Below are 20,697 nucleotides of genomic sequence, written 5' to 3'. Positions count from 1 at the left end.
CAATTTTATCTTTATACGGTTCATGAAACTTATCAAAATTCTTCTTAGGCAATTCATAATGAGAGGCAAAAGCTTTATAAAGATTTGCAGCAACTTGAGAATCAAGACCATAAGTAGCACTCATATTACGAAATTTATCAGTATCCATAAAAGCTTCAATGCATTTGTAATCATAATTTATACCTGATTCTCTATCTTTGTCGTTCTCCCATCCTTCATTATTTTCCTGGATCCGATTAAGAAGGTCCCTTTTAAACTCTTCTTTGTTGCGCGTGAATGATCCAGAACAAGAAGTATCCAGCAAGGTCTTGTCTTCAAAAGAAAGTCTTGCATAGAAATTATCAATAATAACATTACCAGGAAGCTTATGAATGGGGCATTTGAGCATTAAAGACTTCAATCTCCCCCACGCTTGGGCAATACTCTCTCCATCATGAGGCCAAAAGTTATATATGTGGTTCCGATCCTTATGAATTTCACTTGGAGGATAGAACTTAGAATAAAACCGGGGCACAATATCATTCCATTCAAGAGAATCCCCATTATCCAGTAATTTATACCAATGCGCCGCTTTACCAGACAGCGATATAGAGAATAGTTTCTTCCTCACTTCATCCATAGCAATACCTGCACACTTGAATAAACCGCATAATTCATGTAAGAACAGTAAATGATCTCCAGGGTGGACAGTTCCATCCCCTGTATAACGGTTATCCACTACACGTTCAATAATTTTCATAGGTATTTTGTATGGTATCTCTTCCTCACCTGGCGCCTTATCCACTACCTTTGCAGTAGTAGTAGAATTTCCAAACAAACATTCGAGAGAAGATCTCTCCATAATGAATTATAGCAAGCGAGAAATAAAATCAGCACTAACAAGAAAAGTTTCCCTTACCAATTCCACTTACCAATAGCGCTTCACTCCCCGGCAACGGCGCCAGAAAATAGTCTTGATGACCCACAAGTATAGGGGGTGTATCGTAGTATCTTCGATAAGTAAGAATGTCGATCCCAACGAGGAGCAGAAGGTGTTGACAAGCAGTTTCGATGAAGGATTCACTGTAAATGCTCACAGACAAGTATTCAGGGGGTTTTGATGTAACAGATGAATAAAGTACGAGTAAGTAAAGTGCGAGAGTAACAATTGCAGCGAGTGGCCCAATCCTTTTTAGCACAAAGGACAAGCCGGTTTGTTTACTTATAATGACCAAACATTCCTGAGGACACACGGGATTTTAGTCTAGTGCTTTCGCTACATACGGCTAATTAATCTTCATTGTTTTGATAAGTGTTGTGTGGGTGAACCTATGCTAATGTACCGCCCTTCCTAGGACCAATACATACTTGTGATTATACCCCTTGCAAGCATCCGCAACTACAAGAAAGTAATTAAGATAAATCTAACCACAGCCTTAAACTCTGAGATCCTGCTATCCCTCCTGCATCGATATACCAACGGGGGCTCAGGTTTCTGTCACTCCGGCAACCCCGCAATTGGCAAACGAGTACAAGATGCATTCCCCTAGGCCCATAAAGGTGAAGTGTCGTGTAGTCGACGTTCACACGACACCACTAGAAGAATAACACCACAACTTAAATATCATAACATTGAATATTACTCAACCATACTTCACTACTAACATTTAGACTTCACCCATGTCCTCAAGAACTAAACGAACTACTCACGAGACATCATATGGAACATAATCAGAGGTGATATGATGATGAATAACAATCTGAACATAAACCTTGGTTCAAAGGTTTCACTCAATAGCATCAATAACAAGTAGAAATCAACACCGGGAGAGTTTCCCCTATCAAACAATCAAGATCAAACCCAAATTGCTACAGCGGTGACGATGTGCAGCGGTGGAGACGGCGGTGATGATGATGAAGATGATGATGATGATGGTGATGGAGATGATGTCCAGCTCGATGACGGTGACGATGGCGTCGATTTACCCCTCCGGGAGGGAATTTCCCCGGCGGAACTCAGCCTGCCGGAGAGCTCTTTTCTCTGGTGTTCTCCGCCTCGCAGAGGCGGCTGTGACGCTCTGCGACTATTTCCCTGGGGCTTAGGTTTTCGGGACGAAGGCGTACGCGAAGAAAAGGAGGCGAGAGGGGGCTGTGGGCCCCCTCCTCACAGGGCGGCGTGGCCAGGCCTTGGGCCGCGCCGGCCTATGGGGTGGGCCCACCTCGGGTCCCCTCTTCTCCCCCTTCTGGCTCCCTTCGTCATCTGGAAAAATAGGATTTTTCATATAATTTCTGTCAGCTTTTGATCTTCCGAAATATTGCATTATGACGGTGCTTTTTCCAGCAGAATCCTGGCTCCGGTGCGCGATCCTCCAATAATCATGAAACATGCAAAATAGATGAAATAACATAAGTATCATCTCCAAATATGAAATATATCAATGAATAACAGCAAATTATGATATAAAATAGTGATGCAAATTGGACGTATCACGTGGCAGAACCTAGCTCTAGTCACTGACCCGTGGGGCCTGTGCCAAGTAGGCTGCCACGCAAGCGGCGATTGGTTAAGGTTGACCGGACATGTTGACCACGCCGGCGGCTCAACGCCGGCGGACAGCCGATGATGGCGCCGCCGATTTAAGGCTTTCCAGGACGCGTGGCTAGGCTCGAACGAACCCCCACGACACGCTGAGTACCATGGTGGTGTCGGTTTTCCCAAATAGCCACCGGAGCGTCGCCGGAGGACAAGTCCGCGACGGAGTAACTCCGGTGGAATCTCGAATCATAGGCTACGATTGATGGAAATGGGTCTCTGGGAGCGCACACTCACCCTGAAGTTGATAGGCTGCTCGCCGAGGAGGATTGGCGACGGAGGAGACCACACAGCCTCCGTTTCTGACGAACTACTGTGGGGGGAAAACTTCAAATTGGGTCGATTCTGAGGTTCCCTGGATGCATAGCTTGGTCAGAATGAGGAAGACGTCGAGGCGCACCTCCTCGACCTAACCCAGGGCTCCGGCATGGCTCCAGTCGTCGAATCCTTGCTCGACACCGGCGGCCAGTAACCGAAGATGGTGGGAGACACAGAGCTATTGAGAGGGATTGAGATGGCGGAGCTGAAAGACGGCATCCCAGCGATCCTCCAGGTGGTTTTATAGGACTCGCGATGGTCGAGAATGACGACGAGCATCGGCGATGGACGGCCAGAACACGGCGGATGTGTGAGCTAGGGTTTCGGTGGGAATCTTGATGCATCCTCCTGGCGCTTGACAAGAATCGTGGGCGATTTACGTGGCTAGCAACGCGGCGTTCATCTCGTCGATGGGCAGCAGGGATGCGGTGGCCTGTCGCGATGGCGTTCTCCGGCGAGAGGAGGAAGATGATTCTCCTCTCCGTTCTTATCCTCACGAAGAGGTATGGTGGACTGGGCTTTGGCTCATTTGGGTGGTGTTGGGCTTCCTTCTGGGCTGGTGTTGGGTAGCTCCACGGGCTGCACGGCCAGGTAAGTTTTTCTCCTATTTTTCATTTCTGTTTTTATTTCCCTGCTTTATATTTATCCATTTAAATTCATATTTGAGTTTTGTTTATTTTTGCATATCTTTCAATTATTCAAATTCAATCTAGATTTCGTTTCCTGACTTTCATACCAGTATTCTATTTGAACAATTATTTTAGATGAGATTATTTTGCATATTAGTGACTTTTTCAAAATAACATTGAGACATGGATTATATTTTTTACTTTAATTTCCTTTTTTATATAAATTCAATTTTAATTTAGGAATATAAGAGTTGATACTTTCTTCTAAAGGTATTTCTGAAGTTGTTATTATGTCTTAGTTCCTATTTGAGGAATTAATCACTTGCATGTTATTTCATGTGAGCAACATTTTATTAGAGTTTTGTAGGTTTGATGATATCCCATATTAAATTAGCATTAGTGTTATGGTCCATTTACACTTTGAATTATCTAGAGTAGATATTACTCTCCTCAAGGTTGGGTCTTAATTATATAGATAAGTGGTTGATAATCAAACTTGTGGTTTTAATTATAAGATGTATCACAAGGGTTTTTCTCAGGTTAATAAATGAAGCATAAGATTTTATTAATATGCCATACTAGGTTTCTAATGATATTTACCTAATGGCCATTGATTTGATTCTCAATTATGGTCTAGGTTTATATTGTAATCACCATAGTGATACTCAAACTAGGGTTGAGATATAATTTTAGGTTATAGAGATTATATGACCCCATCTTGTATCTGCTAGGGGTCTAATCTCCCCTAACAAAATTGTTTACTTTCTTAATTGTTATTGTTCTCCTTTAGTTACTAAGGATTTGAGAATTGATTCTATCTTATTTCTATTAACTTCCTTTTTATCCTTAATCTATTAAGAAAGTAATTAAAGTGGCTATAGTTCTTTTTATAGTTAACTTTGGTTATAATGATGAATGGTTTCTCACCATATAAAGTATAGAGTTTGATTCTAAAGTTTTCTTATGTTCTTAATATCCTCTATCTCAAGTTCTTATGGTTTATGATCACTACTCAACTTATAATGATCAAGGTTGGGCTTCCTAAGGATCTCTCATTGAATGGGGTTCTCACTTCCATTATCAAGTATTGTCTTGATCAATTAAAGTATAACACTTCTATTTTACATTCTAGGATAGGCATACTATGGTTGTCTCAATTGTTTATATCCCAGGAGAAAACCTGAGATATTCTGTTAGGGTTTTACTTAAAAAATGTTGATATAATCATCTGGGTATATGGATAGTTCTCTCCCTCACATTCAAGTGTTGGCTTAACTTTCTTGAGTGTAACACCTTAGCTTGAGCTCTCTCTCATAGGAATAGTTTATTCAAGGGTTTATGGTGTACTCCTAATATCTCCTTAGGTATCTAGGCTAAGGTTCCAATTGTCTAGCTTAATTGGGTTAGTCTCTTCCTCACCTTATCAATTCATGGATATGGTATTATTCCATGTGATAATAGGGTATCTCACCACTCCAAGATGAAATGGTTATATCCATGGTTTAGCTCAAAGTTTGTCATTGCTTCTCTAATAAATAATATAGGACTCTCATCTCTCTAGGTTTGATGTATAATAATTTGAAATAGAGAAGAATATATACTTTTAGGGTTGATCTCCTTGTCATGTTTCCAAGTTTAAATTGGAATGATTACCATAGGTTCATGGTAGGATCATAGATTAGTTTAAGACATGGAGAAGATAAGTGAAGAATAGTTTCTCCAATTATTGTTACCTGATTTCCAATTAAATAGATGTTCATATGTTATGGCAAGGAATATCATGTTGTGGTCTTTAATAAGATCAAGTAGTTGATCCTTGATTAATAAGTTCTTGTGTTGATTTTAATTCCATTTGATCTAACCACTTAGATCAAATCATCTTTTCCCAAAACAAGGTTTTAACAAAGTCACATTGAGATTTATAGAACTTGACTTGATGATCTACTTCAATTCCATCAAGGTCAAGTGATACTTCAGTTACTGTGACTATTTTACTTTAAAGTGCGAAAATTCCCCGGATTTTCTATGCATGAATGCAATGCACACATCTATTTACTCTATTTTTGTAACCCCAATACCTGGGATATTACAGCGCCTGTGGTGACTTCGTCAATCTCAAGACCCGCCGGATGAGTTCTTCAACGCAGTCTCTTGGAGATGCTCATAGAGGTAGGATGTGCGTTTGTTCGTTTATGGGGGTGAGTATGTGCGCGTATGTATGAGCGTCTTTGATTGTACTGTGTTTCGTAAAAAAAAAGAACAGATGCCGTTGGCATCCGTTTTACCGTCTGAGAAGAAATCCTACCCATGCCCAACTCAGCTACCATTGCTGACAAAGAAAAAAACCAGAAAAATAAGCATTCGTTTTCTACTCCACCGTGCTTCTACGAAAAAAGGGCACCGATGCCTAGCTCCACGAATGCTAAGTGAACGGCAGAGACCGGGGCACCTGCGGTGGCGGCGATCACCTCCATCTCTTACTTGGTGTGGCCGTCGATGACAGATGCCATCCCCCGGTCCTGGTCGATCTCAACGACGAACATGGCCATGCATGGCGGGCTGCAGTCCCTGATCGTTGAGACGTTGACCAATACCGTGTGCGCGTAGGGAGCACAGACGTCCTATAGCGCAGATCCAACGGATGGATTCTTATGCGTTACCACCGTAGGCAGCCCACTATTTTGCCTATATATATTCCTTTTTTGGCAGCTTTGCTTATATACATTTTTTTGACAATAATATCATATACATTTATAGTAACAAATAGTATCATAGATGTTCCATTTTAACGATATATACTTAGTCAAACATTACGGAAATTAATTTTGACAAAGCTCGGATATTCCACAAGGTTCGTCGGCCCGCCGCCTGGGGAGTGAAACCCACGGAAAGCTGAGTTGGATGATGTGAATGTCTTCCGACCGGGGAAAGACATATCTATCGCCCCTTAGTGGGGGCTAGTACGCCCCACCCGCTAACGTGGCGATTTAGGCCACGACCCGTTAAATGCGCCCGGTGTTTCGGTTTCTCCAATTTTGTGAATCTTTTGGAAGGTTTCGTTAATTTTTTTGGTTTCTTTTTCAGGTTTTATTGGTTTTCGTTTGGTTTTTCTTTTTTTTATTTTTTTATTTTTCTGTTTTTAAACAAATTTTAAATGTTAGCAATTTTTTAAAAAGCAAATTTTAAATTCGAGCAAATTTCAAAGTTAAGAAAATTTTAAGTTCGAGCAAATTTCAAAATTGAGCAAATTTTAAATTTGATCAAATTTCAAAATTGAGAAAATTTTAAGTTCGAGCAAATTTTGAATATAAGAAAATTTCAAATCTAAACAATTTTCACTTTTCAAATTTGAACATTTTTCTTTTGAATTTTTTAAATTTAAATTTTTTTTAAAATAATTTTATATCTAAATGAAAAAAATTAGATTCAGATTTTTTCAAGGTTTTTTATAAATGGGATTGCAACTAGTGGACCTCAGGTCTCTCCAATCGTGGTTCAGTGTTGCAACCACCTGGGCTACACATAGATTGTTGTTTGGAGTACTTAGTTGTTTTGAGGTTGGATCCATCTACCCATGCTTAGATGGGTAGCTGGATTCATCTACCCACACTTGCAAAACCAACAGATTCTAACTGAGAACATTGAGGCTTGCCTTACTAATTATGCAGTTTATCATATGTCCATGAGGCTCTTTCACCAGACAAACACTGAAAATTTGAAGAAACCAATCAGGGTTTTTTCTGGGCTGGTAATAGTGGCTAAAGGAAATGTCACTTGGTTTAAATGGAAATATATCTTTAAGGAAATCATATGTGTTGCACTTTTGGACTCTCTTAAAACTAAGAATCAGTGTCTAAGATATTTTTCCGAGTATATGATGACCGTGGAGTTGACCGAGCTCTAAGATTTTTTCAGCCCACCAAGAACTAGCAAAACCGATATAAAAAGAACAACGGCATATGTTTTGATAGTGATCAAATCTCATCTTGCCAATTAATTTGTTGGTGATAACAAAAAATGCGTGTGGCACCAAAGTGTTTCACATGAAGTTTAACATGTAAATGGCAGCAGCGGTTGGCACACGCATTTCCAAGAAGAGTTCATTGGAAGGGAAACAAAATTATGGCAAAATGCAAGATGTGGTGTAAGGAAGTTGCGTGGATGCTTCGGTGTCTAGAGTCTAGACTGATGAGAGGAACGCGTTTTCATTCAGACACGATTTTATGTCTCGCTCACGAGAGACGAGACGTGATGTGAGACGAGTAGCATGTAAAAGGAAAGCTAGTTGATTTAGCTTCGTCCAAAAAAAGAAAGAAAGAAAGAAAAAAAAGGAAGGACGGGAGAAATCCACTTTAGCTCATAGGAGTATATGCACCCGGTGTGTGAAAATATATTTTGAAGTGTCCAAAAATTTCGAAATAAAATTATGCATGTACATCTAAATATTTTATGTTCGTACATAAGTTTTCAGAAATTTTTCTTCTTTTTTGTGTCTCTTGTAAAAAAGATGAATTTTGATGTTACAACACGACTATGTATAGAATATTTTATTTATCTTTTTTGTACATGCCACATAAAATATATTTTTTTTCACGAAAACTTGTGTACAAATATAAAATGTCACGATGTACACCATAAATTTTATGTTAGAATTTTTTAATATTTTTAAAATATCTTTTTAATTATTTTACATAATATGTGTAAATGCTCCTATGAGCCAAAATACCTCCTCCGGAAGGAAGGAAGGAAGAAAGGACCGCTCATTGAATCGGTGCAGGTTCCCTCGCCCGGCTCATCGCCTTTTGTACATGGGTGCAGTCGTTCATCAGTCATCACTGGGCGTTGCAGGGTTGCTGCAGCTTGTAACCACGGAAAACACTTCCACCGTCTCCATGGCCAGGGCGACTGCCTGCGCGTTCTTCTCCGTCGCCGTGGTCGCCGTCTTCGCCTCAATGACGTTCCTGGTGCTGAGTATTTACGTCGACAAGGGCACCGTCCAGCTGCGCGTCCCGACCAGCTATGCGCTGGTCGACTGCTCCCCGCCGCCGCCGCCATCATCAGCCGCAAGAAACAGCAGCGCCTTCCGCAAAAGCCTCCTCCCGCTCCTATCCGCCCTGCCCGCCGCCGCCGCGCCGCGTGGATTCGCCTCGCTTCACTCCGACGACCACAGCGCCTTCGTCCGTGGCGTCTGCCTCGGTTTCGACCGCACCAACAACTGCCACGCGTGCCTCGCCGCGGCCGCCGAGAACCTCACCAGCAACTGCCTCGGCGCGAGCCGCCGCGCGCGGCGGAGCTTGGAGGAGCGAGAGCTGCTTCTTGGCCTACGCCGACACGAACACCACCTCCGCGCGGGAGGACGCCTTCCGTGACGTCGTCTTCTCCGGCGAAGACCCGGGAGGAGACCCCAATTGCTTCGACACGCGGAAGCTCGTCGCACTCGCGCGGTCCATGGCGCGGCGACGCGCCGCCAAGGCCTTGGGGGCGCATGCGTCGAGGGACGCATCCGCTCTAGCGAGGAGTACTGTCGCCCCCGTGAAGAACACGGCGGTGCGCGTGTTTCCGGACGTCGCAACGGTGGAGACCAGGGTTCGCGTGCTGGCGCAGTGCGCGCGGGATCGCGGCCGCGCGGCGGAGTGTGCACGATGCCTGGGCGAGGCGGCGCGGCAGGTGCCGGCGTGCTCCTGGGGCCTCGACGGCGCGCACGTGCGCGTGGCCGACGTCGTCGGATACAGCTGCTTCCTGCGAGTGGAGACGTTGGTTAAGCCGCAGCGCGTGGTGACATGGCTGGGTGAGTACTTCTCCTTGTACTCCGTAGTAGTCCTTGCAAGATCATGGCAATTTCTAAGCTGTTATCTCCTAGCATGGCCTGCAGGCGAATCTTTGGCTATGGCATCGTACGTCCTGATAGCGCTCGAAATGTTTGCAGCAATTCTGGGTCTAGTAGCAATAGCAACAGGTCCGTTCCCTGTTTCCACATCTACATTCATGACTGCCAACCAGTCTGTCATTTCATTGCTGAGAGCAGCCTAATCTGGGGCTCTGATACGATGCCAAAAAAAAAAAAACAGCAGGTGATTTGCAAGCGAACGCACCTGCAAATTGAGGGGACGCTTGCCGGATCTGATCGTCACCATGTTTCTGTTTCACCGGCCGTGTGCAGATCGACCATCGTCCATCGATGCTTTCGTAGTAGCTAACTAACTACTCCTAGTAGTGTGTGTGTTGCAAACCTGCGCTGGCTCTGTCGTCGTCCCAGGTGATAAACCCATGTACTTCTCAACGTTTGAGAGACCTGATTTCCGACCTATGCTTTCTCAACGTTGGATTGATCTGGCCTCTCGAGCAAGGGGCAGAGACATTGTTGACTGGTGGAACTTCATGAGTTCGGGGCTCAGACAGTTCCTCCGCGGTTGGCGCCGTAACCAGGGAGCGGCCACGAAAAGAGAAAAAGCGGCGCTCCTAGCTCAGATCGAACAGCTTGATGCTAGAGCAGACTCTCTGGGTCTTGAAGAAGAGGAATGGGCTGAACGCTACGCGCTTGAAGACCAGCTCCTTCACATTGTCCGCGAGGAAGAGGACTACTGGCAACAAAGGGGCAGGACTAAGTGGGCGCTCCAGGGGGACGCCAACACAGCCTATTTTCACGCCGTTGCCAATGGTAGGAGACGCAAGTGCACTATCTCCTCCATTGTCACTCCTACGGGCCCCACCTCGGATCCCACTATCATCCAACAGGTGATTTATGACTTCTACCGCGACCTTTTGGGTTCCTCGTCTGAGAGGGTGTGCTCCGTGGCCCCGAACATCTGGGGAGAGGCAGCGAAAGTGTCGGACTCTGATAATGAGCACCTCATGTTAACCTTTTCGAAGAAGGAACTTGAGGCTATCGTCGCTGATATGAAATCCAACACGGCCCCGGGCCCAGACGGCTTCCCTCCTATCTTCTTCAAGCGCATGTGGCCTTGGCTAAAACTTGGAATCCTCCACATCCTTAACGATTTTGTGCTGGGGCGCATTGACATCTCAAGACTCAACTTCGGGATCCTAGCGCTCATCCCCAAAGTTCCCGGTGCTGACTTGGTGTCCCAGTTCCGCCCAATTGCTCTCATCAACGTGGTGTTCAAGATTATCTCCAAAGCGTACGCGTCCAGGCTTGATCCTGTCGCCAATAAAATTATAAGCCCCTTCCAGACGGCGTTCATCCGGGGAAGGAACATTCTGGAAGGGCCTCTCGCCTTGATTGAGATTGTTCACGAGCTGCGGGTCAAGAAGTTAGGAGGGATCCTGCTTAAACTCGACTTCGAGAAAGCTTACGACAGGGTCAACTGGGGCTTCCTAGAGGAAGTGCTCCGCGCCAAAGGCTTTGACCAGGGCTACATTCACAGAATCCTGCAGCTGGTGTCGGGTGGCCAGACTGCGATCTCCATCAATGGTGTCATCGGCCCGTACTTCAGAAACAAGCGGGGAGTGCGCCAAGGGGACCCTCTCTCACCGCTGCTGTTCAACCTCATAGGGGAGGCGCTGTCTGGCATCCTCACAGCTGCTGGCTCAGCGGGTCACATCCACGGAGTAGTCCCTCACCTCCTTCCCGGAGGCATTTCCCACCTTCAGTACGCGGACGACACCCTCATCTTGATACAAAACACGGAGGAAGATATTGCCAACCTCAAGTTCCTTCTCATGTGCTTCGAGGACATGTCCGGCCTCAAGATTAACTACCACAAGAGCGAAGTCATTGTCATGGGCCAACCTAGAGACGAACAGATCAGGATCGCCAACAAGCTGAATTGCAAACTGGGGTCCTTCCCTTTCCTCTACCTTGGCTTGCCCATCTCTGACCGTAAACTGCGCCTCGAACAATGGTTGTTCCTTGTCGAAGCTGGCTGACCGCATCGAGCCCTGGATGAGTAGGTTGCTCACTTCGGGTGGGAGACTTATCCTCTCCAATGCCTGCCTTGACAACACGCCCATCTACGCGATGGGCCTGTTCCTTCTGCATGAGGGGATTCATGCCCGTTTCGACTCTCATCGTTCTAAGTTCTTTTGGGAAGGAACTGGGGCAAATCGCAAGTACCACTTGGTTAACTGGCCTACTGTCTGTCGCCCCAAGGCCATGGGGGGCCTGGGCCTGCTCAGTACAAGGAAGATGAACATCGCGTTGCTCCTTAAATGGGTGTGGAAACTCTACAATGAGGATGACTCCATCTGGTCCAAAATAATCAAAGCCAAGTATCCGGATGCGAGCGATCTCTTTTCTGGCTCGGGCAAAGGTGGCTCCCAGTTCTGGAAGAGTATCCACAAGGTTAAGCACTTCTTCAAGCTTGGGGCCAAGCATGTGGTCGGCGACGGGCGCCGCACTCGCTTCTGGTCGGATTGGTGGTTAGGGCACGAACCGCTGAAAGACTCGTTCCCATATCTGTTCGCTGTTTGCGAGGACACAAACCAATTAGTAGCCTCTGCGTGCGCTCCGGGGGGCCCGCACATCAGGTTCCGTCGCTCTTTGGACTCAGAGGGTGTGAATCAATGGAATCGCCTCATCTCCCAACTACAGCCTTTCTTGCTCTCAGACGCTCTCGATAGGGTGACTTGGCACCTCTCCCCTTCTGGTCTCTACTCCGTTCAGTCCATGTACTATAAGCTGTCGCAAGGGGCGTCGGTTGCTTTCCATAAGGACGTTTGGGAAGCCAGGGTCCCGCTTAAGATCAAGATCTTTGCCTGGCTGCTCATCCTTGACAGGCTCCCCTCCAGCCTTTTGGTTGCCGGCAGATATGGACCGGCGTCCGGGGCGTGCGCTCTTTGCGGCGCACCGGAGGACTCCTCCCACATCCTCTTCTCCTGCTCAATGGCAAGATTTGCTTGGAGCGCGCTGCGCAGCATTCTGGGTTGCAACTGGTGCCCAGCCAATTTCTCACAGTTTCACGCCATCCTAGCCGGTTTCTCTGGGAGGGCCAGGAGACTCCTATGGACCCTCTTCCTCGCACAATCTTGGGCCCTTTGGACTGTGCGGAATAAGCTTACTATGGAAAAGAAAATCTTAAATGACCCCGCTAACCTGATTTTTAAAATGTGTATCTTCCTACAGCTCTGGAGCGTCAAGGCAAAACCAGGAGATCGGGAGGATCTCAGACGGTTGACAAGCGAACTGAGGGAGCTGTACGCCTCCGTGAGAACAAGAAGCCAAAGCTGAAGCCTGCGGCGTAATCTGGCTAGTTCTTCTTAGTGCGGTTGCTGTGGGGTGCCGCCCCCGTTGTGTTTGCGTTTGACGTGTGCTTTACTTGGCTAAGCTGTATGCCGCAGCAGTTTGTATGAATCTGAACCTTGCTGGCTTTATTAATTTAAAGTCGGGCCCGCTATGGCCTTTTATCTAAAAAAAAATAAACCCATGTACTGATTGACGACTTCATATCTTGAATTCGTTGATAACTGTCATGTCTGTTCTCAAGTTTTCCTTGAACTGCAGTCTCTACTTGCTGTGTTTTGCATACCTGCAGCGTGGTTGTTGATTTCTGCTTGTTTTCTACTAGTAAGAAATTTGCATCTGGTATCCATGTTCCATGCCTAAATCGGTGTACATCATGAATGGCTGAATTATTATTTTTCGAACGAGGGAATGGCTGAATGAATAGGAGGTACTAGATGATTCTCCGCGCGCTGCTGCAGAAATATTAGACATAACTAATATTATCACCATGCAGTTTCTGTTCATAATTAGAAATTTAACAGGTCCAAGAAAATTTTACGATTGTTTCTTTGTGCATATTTAGTGAGAATTTAATCTCCACTCAGATTGATATATTGTAGTAGGTACCCAGTGGTACGTTAGAACATTCTTATGGTAATTTTTATATGTATAAGAGACCAACATTGCAGAAAGAACAACCGAAAAACAGTCACTTTGCTTCATAACACTGATGAAAAAATAGTAGTCCTCTAATACTATTTTTACTAATAGTAGTCCTCTATCAAGTTTTGCTTTGTACGAACATCACTATTAAAATATATTTTTTTTTGCTAAATAAAAGAAAGTATGTCTAGTGATACCGCTAAAAAAAATACATGCTCTTATTATGGGTATGCCACTCTATGAACACCGGTTCTTATAAAATAAGACAATTGCATAAATCAAAAGGTGGAAACTTGACAGACAGAACACTTTATGCATTAAAAAGAAATGGTCATTGGCAGCATTGTACGCATAGGTTTTTCGGTGTCATGCAAAAAATGAGCAGGAATAATCAAGTAACATGTTCTTTATGCACGAATAGCTGCAAGCGTAGAATTAATCCATTAGTCGGCATCTCACGCAGAACAGCTAACCTGCACATATATTCATCTTCTTTGATGAACGCCTACAACTGGATCTGGAAATGTTGACCTTTTGGCCTACAGCCATGCTGAATATGTTCCTGGAGAGAAAGGAGGTATTATTTAGAGAAAACGCATAAATATGGAGTAGTATAATTACCTCAACAGGAGGTTGTTGACGTCTCCAGAACAGAACTTGGGGTTAATTTGCTAAAAGAATAAAGATGATGGCAGAAACAACCGTGCAAAATCCTCTATTGGGAGCTCCGAAAGCGCACATAAAAGAGGAAAGATGCACATGGAGTGGAGATTCTTGGAGCAAAAAAGGCACTACCACACGAAGGAAGGGAGAAGAGGGTATTTTTGGCTAGGTTGGGGCAGCTAAATGAAACAACGACTTAATGAGAGAAAATCTTTGCCAACTTTTGAGATGCCTTCGTCGGGATCGTGGGGAGAGAGGAAGCGATATAGTGTCGTGTTATAGAGAGAAGAGTAGACATCAATAACGCAAAAAGTTGAACTGAGTAGAAGAACATTAATGGGCTGCATGTGAGCTGTTCGCTCGCCCGATCGGTGCGATACAGAAGCTGAATGTAATGAAAATTGTCAAAGCTGAACGGGATAATTGACCAAAATAATGAACGATTGCAACAAAAAATTTGCTGATGTGGCAGATTGCTGAGGTGGATAGGCTACATGTTGTGACAAATATGTTAGTGGGGATGAACTACTTACTTATATATGATTATAGCGTTGCGTCCTTCTTCATTAACAGTGAAGAAGGAAAAAATGATGTTTATGGTCATCACATAGCAATACATTTTGGTTAAGGTGGAGAATGGGCACAGAACATACTACGCCGATTACAAGTACATAGTCCATGTTTGCTCCAAGTATGGGAAAAAATCCATGTATTATTACCAGAACTTGATCAGGTAAGGCCATGTATATGGGATGTTTCTTTTCGAAAAAGAGGTTGAAATTCCTGGTCTATACATCAAAGCGATGCATGAAACTTTCTTTATTGAAGTTGATGTAAGGCAAGGATACCAAAGTCATATATGCATATAATCAGTACCATAGGCAGCCCACAGTTTTGCTTATATGCATTTGGTATCAAAGATGTTGCTATTTTAACAACATATACTTAGTCGAACATTACAAAAAATAATTTTGACCAAACCTTATATAATGGAAGAGGGAAGTAGTTATGTTTTTCATATCTTTGGTACCACTGGACTTGTACGTAACAGCTGGAAATAAGAGATTTAACAAGTTTGAGGTATTGACAGAAGCAGCTCTTTCGCCTGTCTTGGACACCGACGGTTTCTGCATTTCAGATGTTCATCGCAGCATGTCAGCCCCAATTTCGTAGGAACACTAGAGTCACAAGGGTATCTCCGACAATGGGCCCTGAATTGAGCACTCAAAAGGCCATTTGATGGCTCATGCTACATTTTCAGCCCTCAAATTTGCCATCTGTTCCAATAATAACCATCCTGATTTTCTAGACCTTACTAAGACATCTTTCAGCGGATGGAGGGAGTATAATTTACAGTCACATAGCTAGAGGTTTAACAAGTTAGCTAGAGGTTTAGGTTTGTCACAGCACTTGCAGGGTTGAAGGCATCCATAAAAGCAGCTCTTTTGTCTATCTTGGACGCCAAATATTTCTGCACTTTTAGATATTCGCCACAGCATGTAAGCCCCAATTTTGTAGGAACAAAAGAGTTGCAAGATGCTGCAGTACGTTTGGTTAACTATCGAAATGATAAAACTTGCAGTTTTACATCACATCTGTTCTACTCCCTCCTTCCCACGAAACATGTCAAAGATTTGTCAAAATTTAGATGCATCTAGCTAGATACATCTAAATTTTGACAAATCTCAGACATGTTACATTGGACGGAAGGAGTACCAGGTATCTGAAGACATATCATGTACAACAGGCGCAAAATATCTGTACAAAGTTGGTACTCCACTTTGGAACACAAATATACCCTTTTTTCCATTTGAAATACGATATATAACTTGACTTATTAAATCATTCTATATACATAATTGATGGTGTGAAAACCTACTAACACGCTCAACACTTCTTTAAAATGTTAATCAATTGAAAATCTTAACTGAACTTACTAATGTTACAACAACAGCAGCAGCAGCCGAAATGCCGAATGCACAGCAGCACATAAATCCTCAGAAACGTCTAACGGCTAATTGAAAAAAGGAAACCGAAAAGGGAATCTGTCTAGGCGTTTGCATCTCGGTTTGGTTGACCAAGAATAGATGGTCGGTAAAGTGAGTGGCCCTGCGCCATCTCAATCCTTTCGCGTGGATCAGACATTGACTCGTCTCTTATAGCCTGAAGAATCGACTCAGTAGGAAGTTCCCTGTGCACATGAGCAAACAAATCAACACATTATGGCTGCGAACCTTTGCTAGCGTATAATATAGCAACACCATACTGGGAGTAGCAATCGACTATGTATGCCTATTGAGATAAATTGTTTTGTTGTCTTGGGGTAAGTTACAGCACTTGTTAAGAACCAGTAAATCCAATTAAAAAATATTTTTTTAAGATAACCCAACAAAAACCAATTGAGCTATTTCGCAAGGGATTTTATTATACTATATAAAAAAATAAGGAGAATTCTTACCTCTTAATCAGAATTTTATAAAGGGTTTTCAAGATGGGGCACATCTCAACCGGCGCAACAGATTTGTTAGCTTCTGGATGCATTACACTCAAACTATCCTGACTGAGAAGTTGATAAAATGCATCAACTGCAGAGACACCCTGAAATGAATTATTAACAAAAATTAGTCTAAAACCTACAAGGAACAAACTGGCAGACCTGGTGCCTTGAGGGACATTGCCGCAGCACTTGAAAGTTCAGATAACAATCAAAATGAAAGGGGCAAACCTGTATTGTCCCTTTGCCTTTTATGCTATCACCCATTTCCAGAGTCAGTTCCCCTTTAGCTAACCTGTGCCCATACCAAGCATTGCGACCTTTCAACAATGTGACATAAGTGTCAGCTAATAATGGCCCAGCAAGTTTTTCTGGTTCTTCTTCCAGAAGGTGGGTGATGTAGATCATTTCAGATGTGCAAAGTGCAAAGTAAACAGACTTGCTGGTTGCACTCTCATTGGTTAGTGCTGCCACCATACCTACAAGATAACAGAATATGCAATGAGAAACAAGTACATGTAGCTGATGGAATGCCTAGGCACATTGAAGAAATTACAACAGATGCATATTTGAGCATTTATTATTTATTGGGTCGTTTGTCCGGGTATTTCGGCAGTTAAGCTGCACTAAGATACTAAATAGTGTATTTTGTTAATAATTCCAGGCATTCCGGGCATTATGCCTATTCCTTGAGGCACTCAAACTATCTCTTAGGAGGTCTGTAACTGAAGTTCCACATTCTCAATGAAATCAAACGCAAATGCTTTTTCCGTTTTGTCGAAATAAAAGCTAGTGTATTTTTTTTCCTTTTGGACAGGGTATTTTGTCTGATATAGTGCATGATTAAATAATGCAAGTTACTAACTATTGAAGACATTGAGTAACACTGAGTATATTATAACATATGATGGCAAGTTAATACAATGTATGGTTAGAAACATGCACTGGCCAGAACATGAGAAAAGCAGTGAGACGAATGAACATATCTTACCAGCACCAATGGCGTACACATTTTTCAAACCTCCCATGACCTCATGAGTGATGAGATCATTATTATCCCACACGATAAAATGAGGCTGCCTCAAAAATTTAGCAAGAGGTTTCCTCCATTTGTCAGTTCCACAGATACGAGCGTTTGCGTATTCTTTATTATATATTTCCGAAGCAATGTTAGGGCCACCAAGATATAGAACATTGTCCAATGGAACCTTAGCTGCAATAAAACCAATAATCTATAAGTCACATGCTAAGTTAAATGGGGAAAGGAAACATGCCTGGAACAAAGCATGATACAGCACACACCATGTTGAAACTAGAGTTCTGAACTGAGATCAAAACATTTGCTTTTTGGTGTGTAGAAACAGAAAACTAAAGTGTCGCGCTCATTCAGGAAGAGCCTGCTAAAGCTCAACACGGCTGACACTAAAAAAGCATTGATGAGAACAAAAGAAACAAAAAAATTACCTAATTGCATCCCCTACTCAGATAAAGTTTATCTAGAGCTTTAGCATGACAATGAATTCAGTTAAATATATAATTCAATGAGCAAAAGGCATTTCTTGATATATTTTTAGCAAGATCCATCTACAGATTTATCTTTCTGCAATTCCAGAGATATTTTGTCAGCGACACAATTGGTTGCATCTGTAATCTACCATAACTCATGGCCAAGTTTATAAGCAAGGTGGTAACTGCCTGTCAAAACTAGCAGGTGCCCGATTAAAAGGCTGATGGTTACAGCTTCAAATGCGATACCATCAAGGGGGAACCACCGCAATAACACATCAATTCACCAAGAACAGAGGGGAAATTTTCAAATAAAGATCGATAACAGCCTGTGATTAGTCGTGGCTAGCAGGTGCCCGATTAAAAAGGCTGATGGTCAAATGTGATATGATCGATGGAAACCAACACCAACAACGGAGGGCAACATCAATTAACTAATAACATAGGACAACATCAATTCACCAAAGAGAGAGGACAACATCAATCAATTTCGTGAAGAAACAAGGAAATTGTAGTATGACGACTAGATAAGAAGGAAGAAAGGAACCTCACTTGCATTGCAGATCATCTGCGTGGGCGTGATGATCCTGGGCACGGGATCTATGGAGGCCTCAATCCCCTTGGTGAGCGAGATGATGAGGGGGGCATTGACCCTCTCCTTCCAGTACCTCCCAATCTCCCCAAACACATCCCTGGTCTCCGTGGACGGCAATCCATTGACAACAATGTCAGCATCCCAAACGGCCTCCTGCAGGTTGGTGACGACCTTGAGCGGGCAGAGCGGGGTGTCGATCATGTTGAGGCAGAAGCCGTCCCTGAGGATCTCGTCGGCGTAGAGCGTGCGGTCCCCGAGCCTGGCCTCGACGTACTTGAGGTAGGCGCAGCGGCGGATGAGGCGGCGCAGCACGTCCTCGCGCGCGTTGATGACGTCGAAGAGGTGGCCGGCCGTGGCGCGGTCGACCGCGCGGCCCGGGCGGCGCCAGATGCGGAGCTGCACCTTGTCGCGCAGGTGGCCGTACGCGTCCTGCAGCAGCGCGCAGAAGACGCTGCCCCAGGCGCCCGCCCCGACGCCCACGATCCGGAGCGGGTCGCCGTCGGCTTTGCCCAGCAGCCGCCGCAGCTCGTCCGCCTTCTCCTCCGCCGCGCCGTTGCCGGCGTGCCCGTTCGCCCCGTCGCCCATTGCGGTTGCTGCCACGGTTGCGCTGCCGCTTGTCGCCGGCCGCAAGAAAAGCAAGGGAAAAGCGAAGAGCAAGAAGCGTGCAGGCCACCACCTAGATGGCCTGGTGTTCGGTGGTTCCAAGGATGGGCAGGCAGGCTATAACTAACCCGGGAGGGAGAAGGCGAGAAAAGGACGCAATACGCCGGCCTGGGTTTGGCCGCCGGATTTACGAGGCGGTGACGCACGCTGGGCTGTCGGCCGGAGCGACCGAGGCCGTTGGTGGCGCGCGCGGCTTCACTCGCCGGTCGGAACCGAGGTGGTGGGGATCGATCCCTCCTCTGTCTGGGCGTGGGCGTAGCGGCGGAGCGGGAGGAGGTTGCCGGTTGGTGAAAGGACGGGGACGGGGTAGACGAGGACGGTTTCGAAGATCTGGAGGTCGCCGGGACGGAGACGGAGTGAGGGATGGTGACGGTACCGGATTGGGGATGGGGACGGTGCCGTGGCGTGCACCGGCGCCAGATCCCCCGCTGTTTTCCAACACTGTTCCATGGCGCATCCACGGGCGCGCCCGGCGCGTGCCGACCACGACTCGGTCAGGGAGTGCAAGGTGTTTTATTTGGCACTGCTCCAAAAGTCTGAACATTTTCTTACACGGCATTGTAAACGAAATGAAATGTACCATTCAAAAAAAATGAAAAGAAGTACTGTACTAGTATTATATTTTCAAGATGACGGCATACAAGGTGTATTCATCCTTGAGAAGAAAGATCTAATGCACCAAAAAGATGCCTTGGGCCAGCGCCGAAGGAACGCCTGAATCAACTGTTTCTCTAGACCCGTTTTTAGCGATAGCTTGCACCTAAGAAAATGTGAGTTGTTTATAGCTCCTTCGCCTTCTCCCTTTGAATCAAAACAACCATTGTAGAATGAAAATAAGATGTACACAAAAATATGCGCGTCGATGATATGAGTCTGTTCCGATAATCGGTTTCGAGTTTCGTTAGCCGTAAATTGTATCTTAAATTGTAAATTTTGTGATCATGTTTAGAACTTTTTAAAGTGAATTTCATCAAATTATTCGCATACAGTCGATTGTTTGAAATTTCATTTGAGAAGTTTAGCTCGCCATTATAAACAACTCTTGTGCTGTAAATTTTTCGTTTTGGTGAACAAAAACGGAAAGATAATCAGTAACTAGTACCTATGTTGTAGTTCATTTTAATACGTATGTGGTAGTTACTCAAAGTCTTACTTATCTTCTTGATTATCGTGTTCATCTGTTCATGATGGTAGCCACCATCGATGGCATCTGGTATTTTCGTGCGCTGTTGTGGTATGTATTATGGCCGACTTCGTGAACAACGAGAGAAGGTACCAGGCGAGCCATAGAAGGTACGGGAGGCGCGACATGGAAAAGTTGGCTGCGCTCGGCTGCAGTATTTCCGTCGCCCAAGTTCAGCTAACAAAGAGGTGAGGTAGTGCAAGCGCAAATCCTACCTTTGCTGATGGAGC

General features: G+C 44.6%; 1 protein-coding gene and 1 pseudogene across 1 annotated transcript; one reads left to right on the top strand and one right to left on the bottom strand.

Moving 5' to 3' along the window:
* The first annotated feature begins 8,288 nt into the window (after positions 1–8,288).
* LOC127338652 (uncharacterized) lies at positions 8,289–9,752 on the top strand (annotated as a pseudogene).
* A 6,168-nt stretch (positions 9,753–15,920) lies between these two features.
* LOC127344143 (probable glycerol-3-phosphate dehydrogenase [NAD(+)] 2, cytosolic) lies at positions 15,921–19,738 on the bottom strand. Its single transcript, XM_051370368.2, has 5 exons — positions 18,579–19,738; positions 17,512–17,733; positions 16,752–16,999; positions 16,485–16,624; positions 15,921–16,217 (listed from the first exon to the last, which is right to left on the bottom strand). The coding sequence occupies exons 1-5, from the start codon at positions 19,204–19,206 to the stop codon at positions 16,076–16,078; spliced, it is 1,380 nt and encodes a 459-aa protein (XP_051226328.1). The 5' UTR covers positions 19,207–19,738; the 3' UTR covers positions 15,921–16,075.
* Positions 19,739–20,697: the final 959 nt, after the last annotated feature.

Source organism: Lolium perenne, chromosome 3, assembly GCF_019359855.2.
Source record: "Lolium perenne isolate Kyuss_39 chromosome 3, Kyuss_2.0, whole genome shotgun sequence".
Classification (NCBI taxonomy): domain Eukaryota; kingdom Viridiplantae; phylum Streptophyta; class Magnoliopsida; order Poales; family Poaceae; genus Lolium; species Lolium perenne.
The sequence above is the reverse complement of the archived record's forward strand: the minus strand, read 5'-3'. Positions and strand labels throughout refer to the sequence as shown.

Excerpts from the sequence above, each read along its gene's own strand:
- LOC127344143 (XM_051370368.2), bottom strand. The coding sequence starts at position 19,206 with ATGGGCGACGGGGCGAACGGGCACGCCGGCAACGGCGCGGCGGAGGAG. Across the intron at positions 17,734-18,578 it reads GCAGATGATCTGCAATGCAA|CTAAGGTTCCATTGGACAAT; the intron begins GTGAGGTTCCTT and ends GTTTTATTGCAG. Across the intron at positions 16,625-16,751 it reads AAGGCAAAGGGACAATACAG|GGTGTCTCTGCAGTTGATGC; the intron begins GTTTGCCCCTTT and ends AATTCATTTCAG.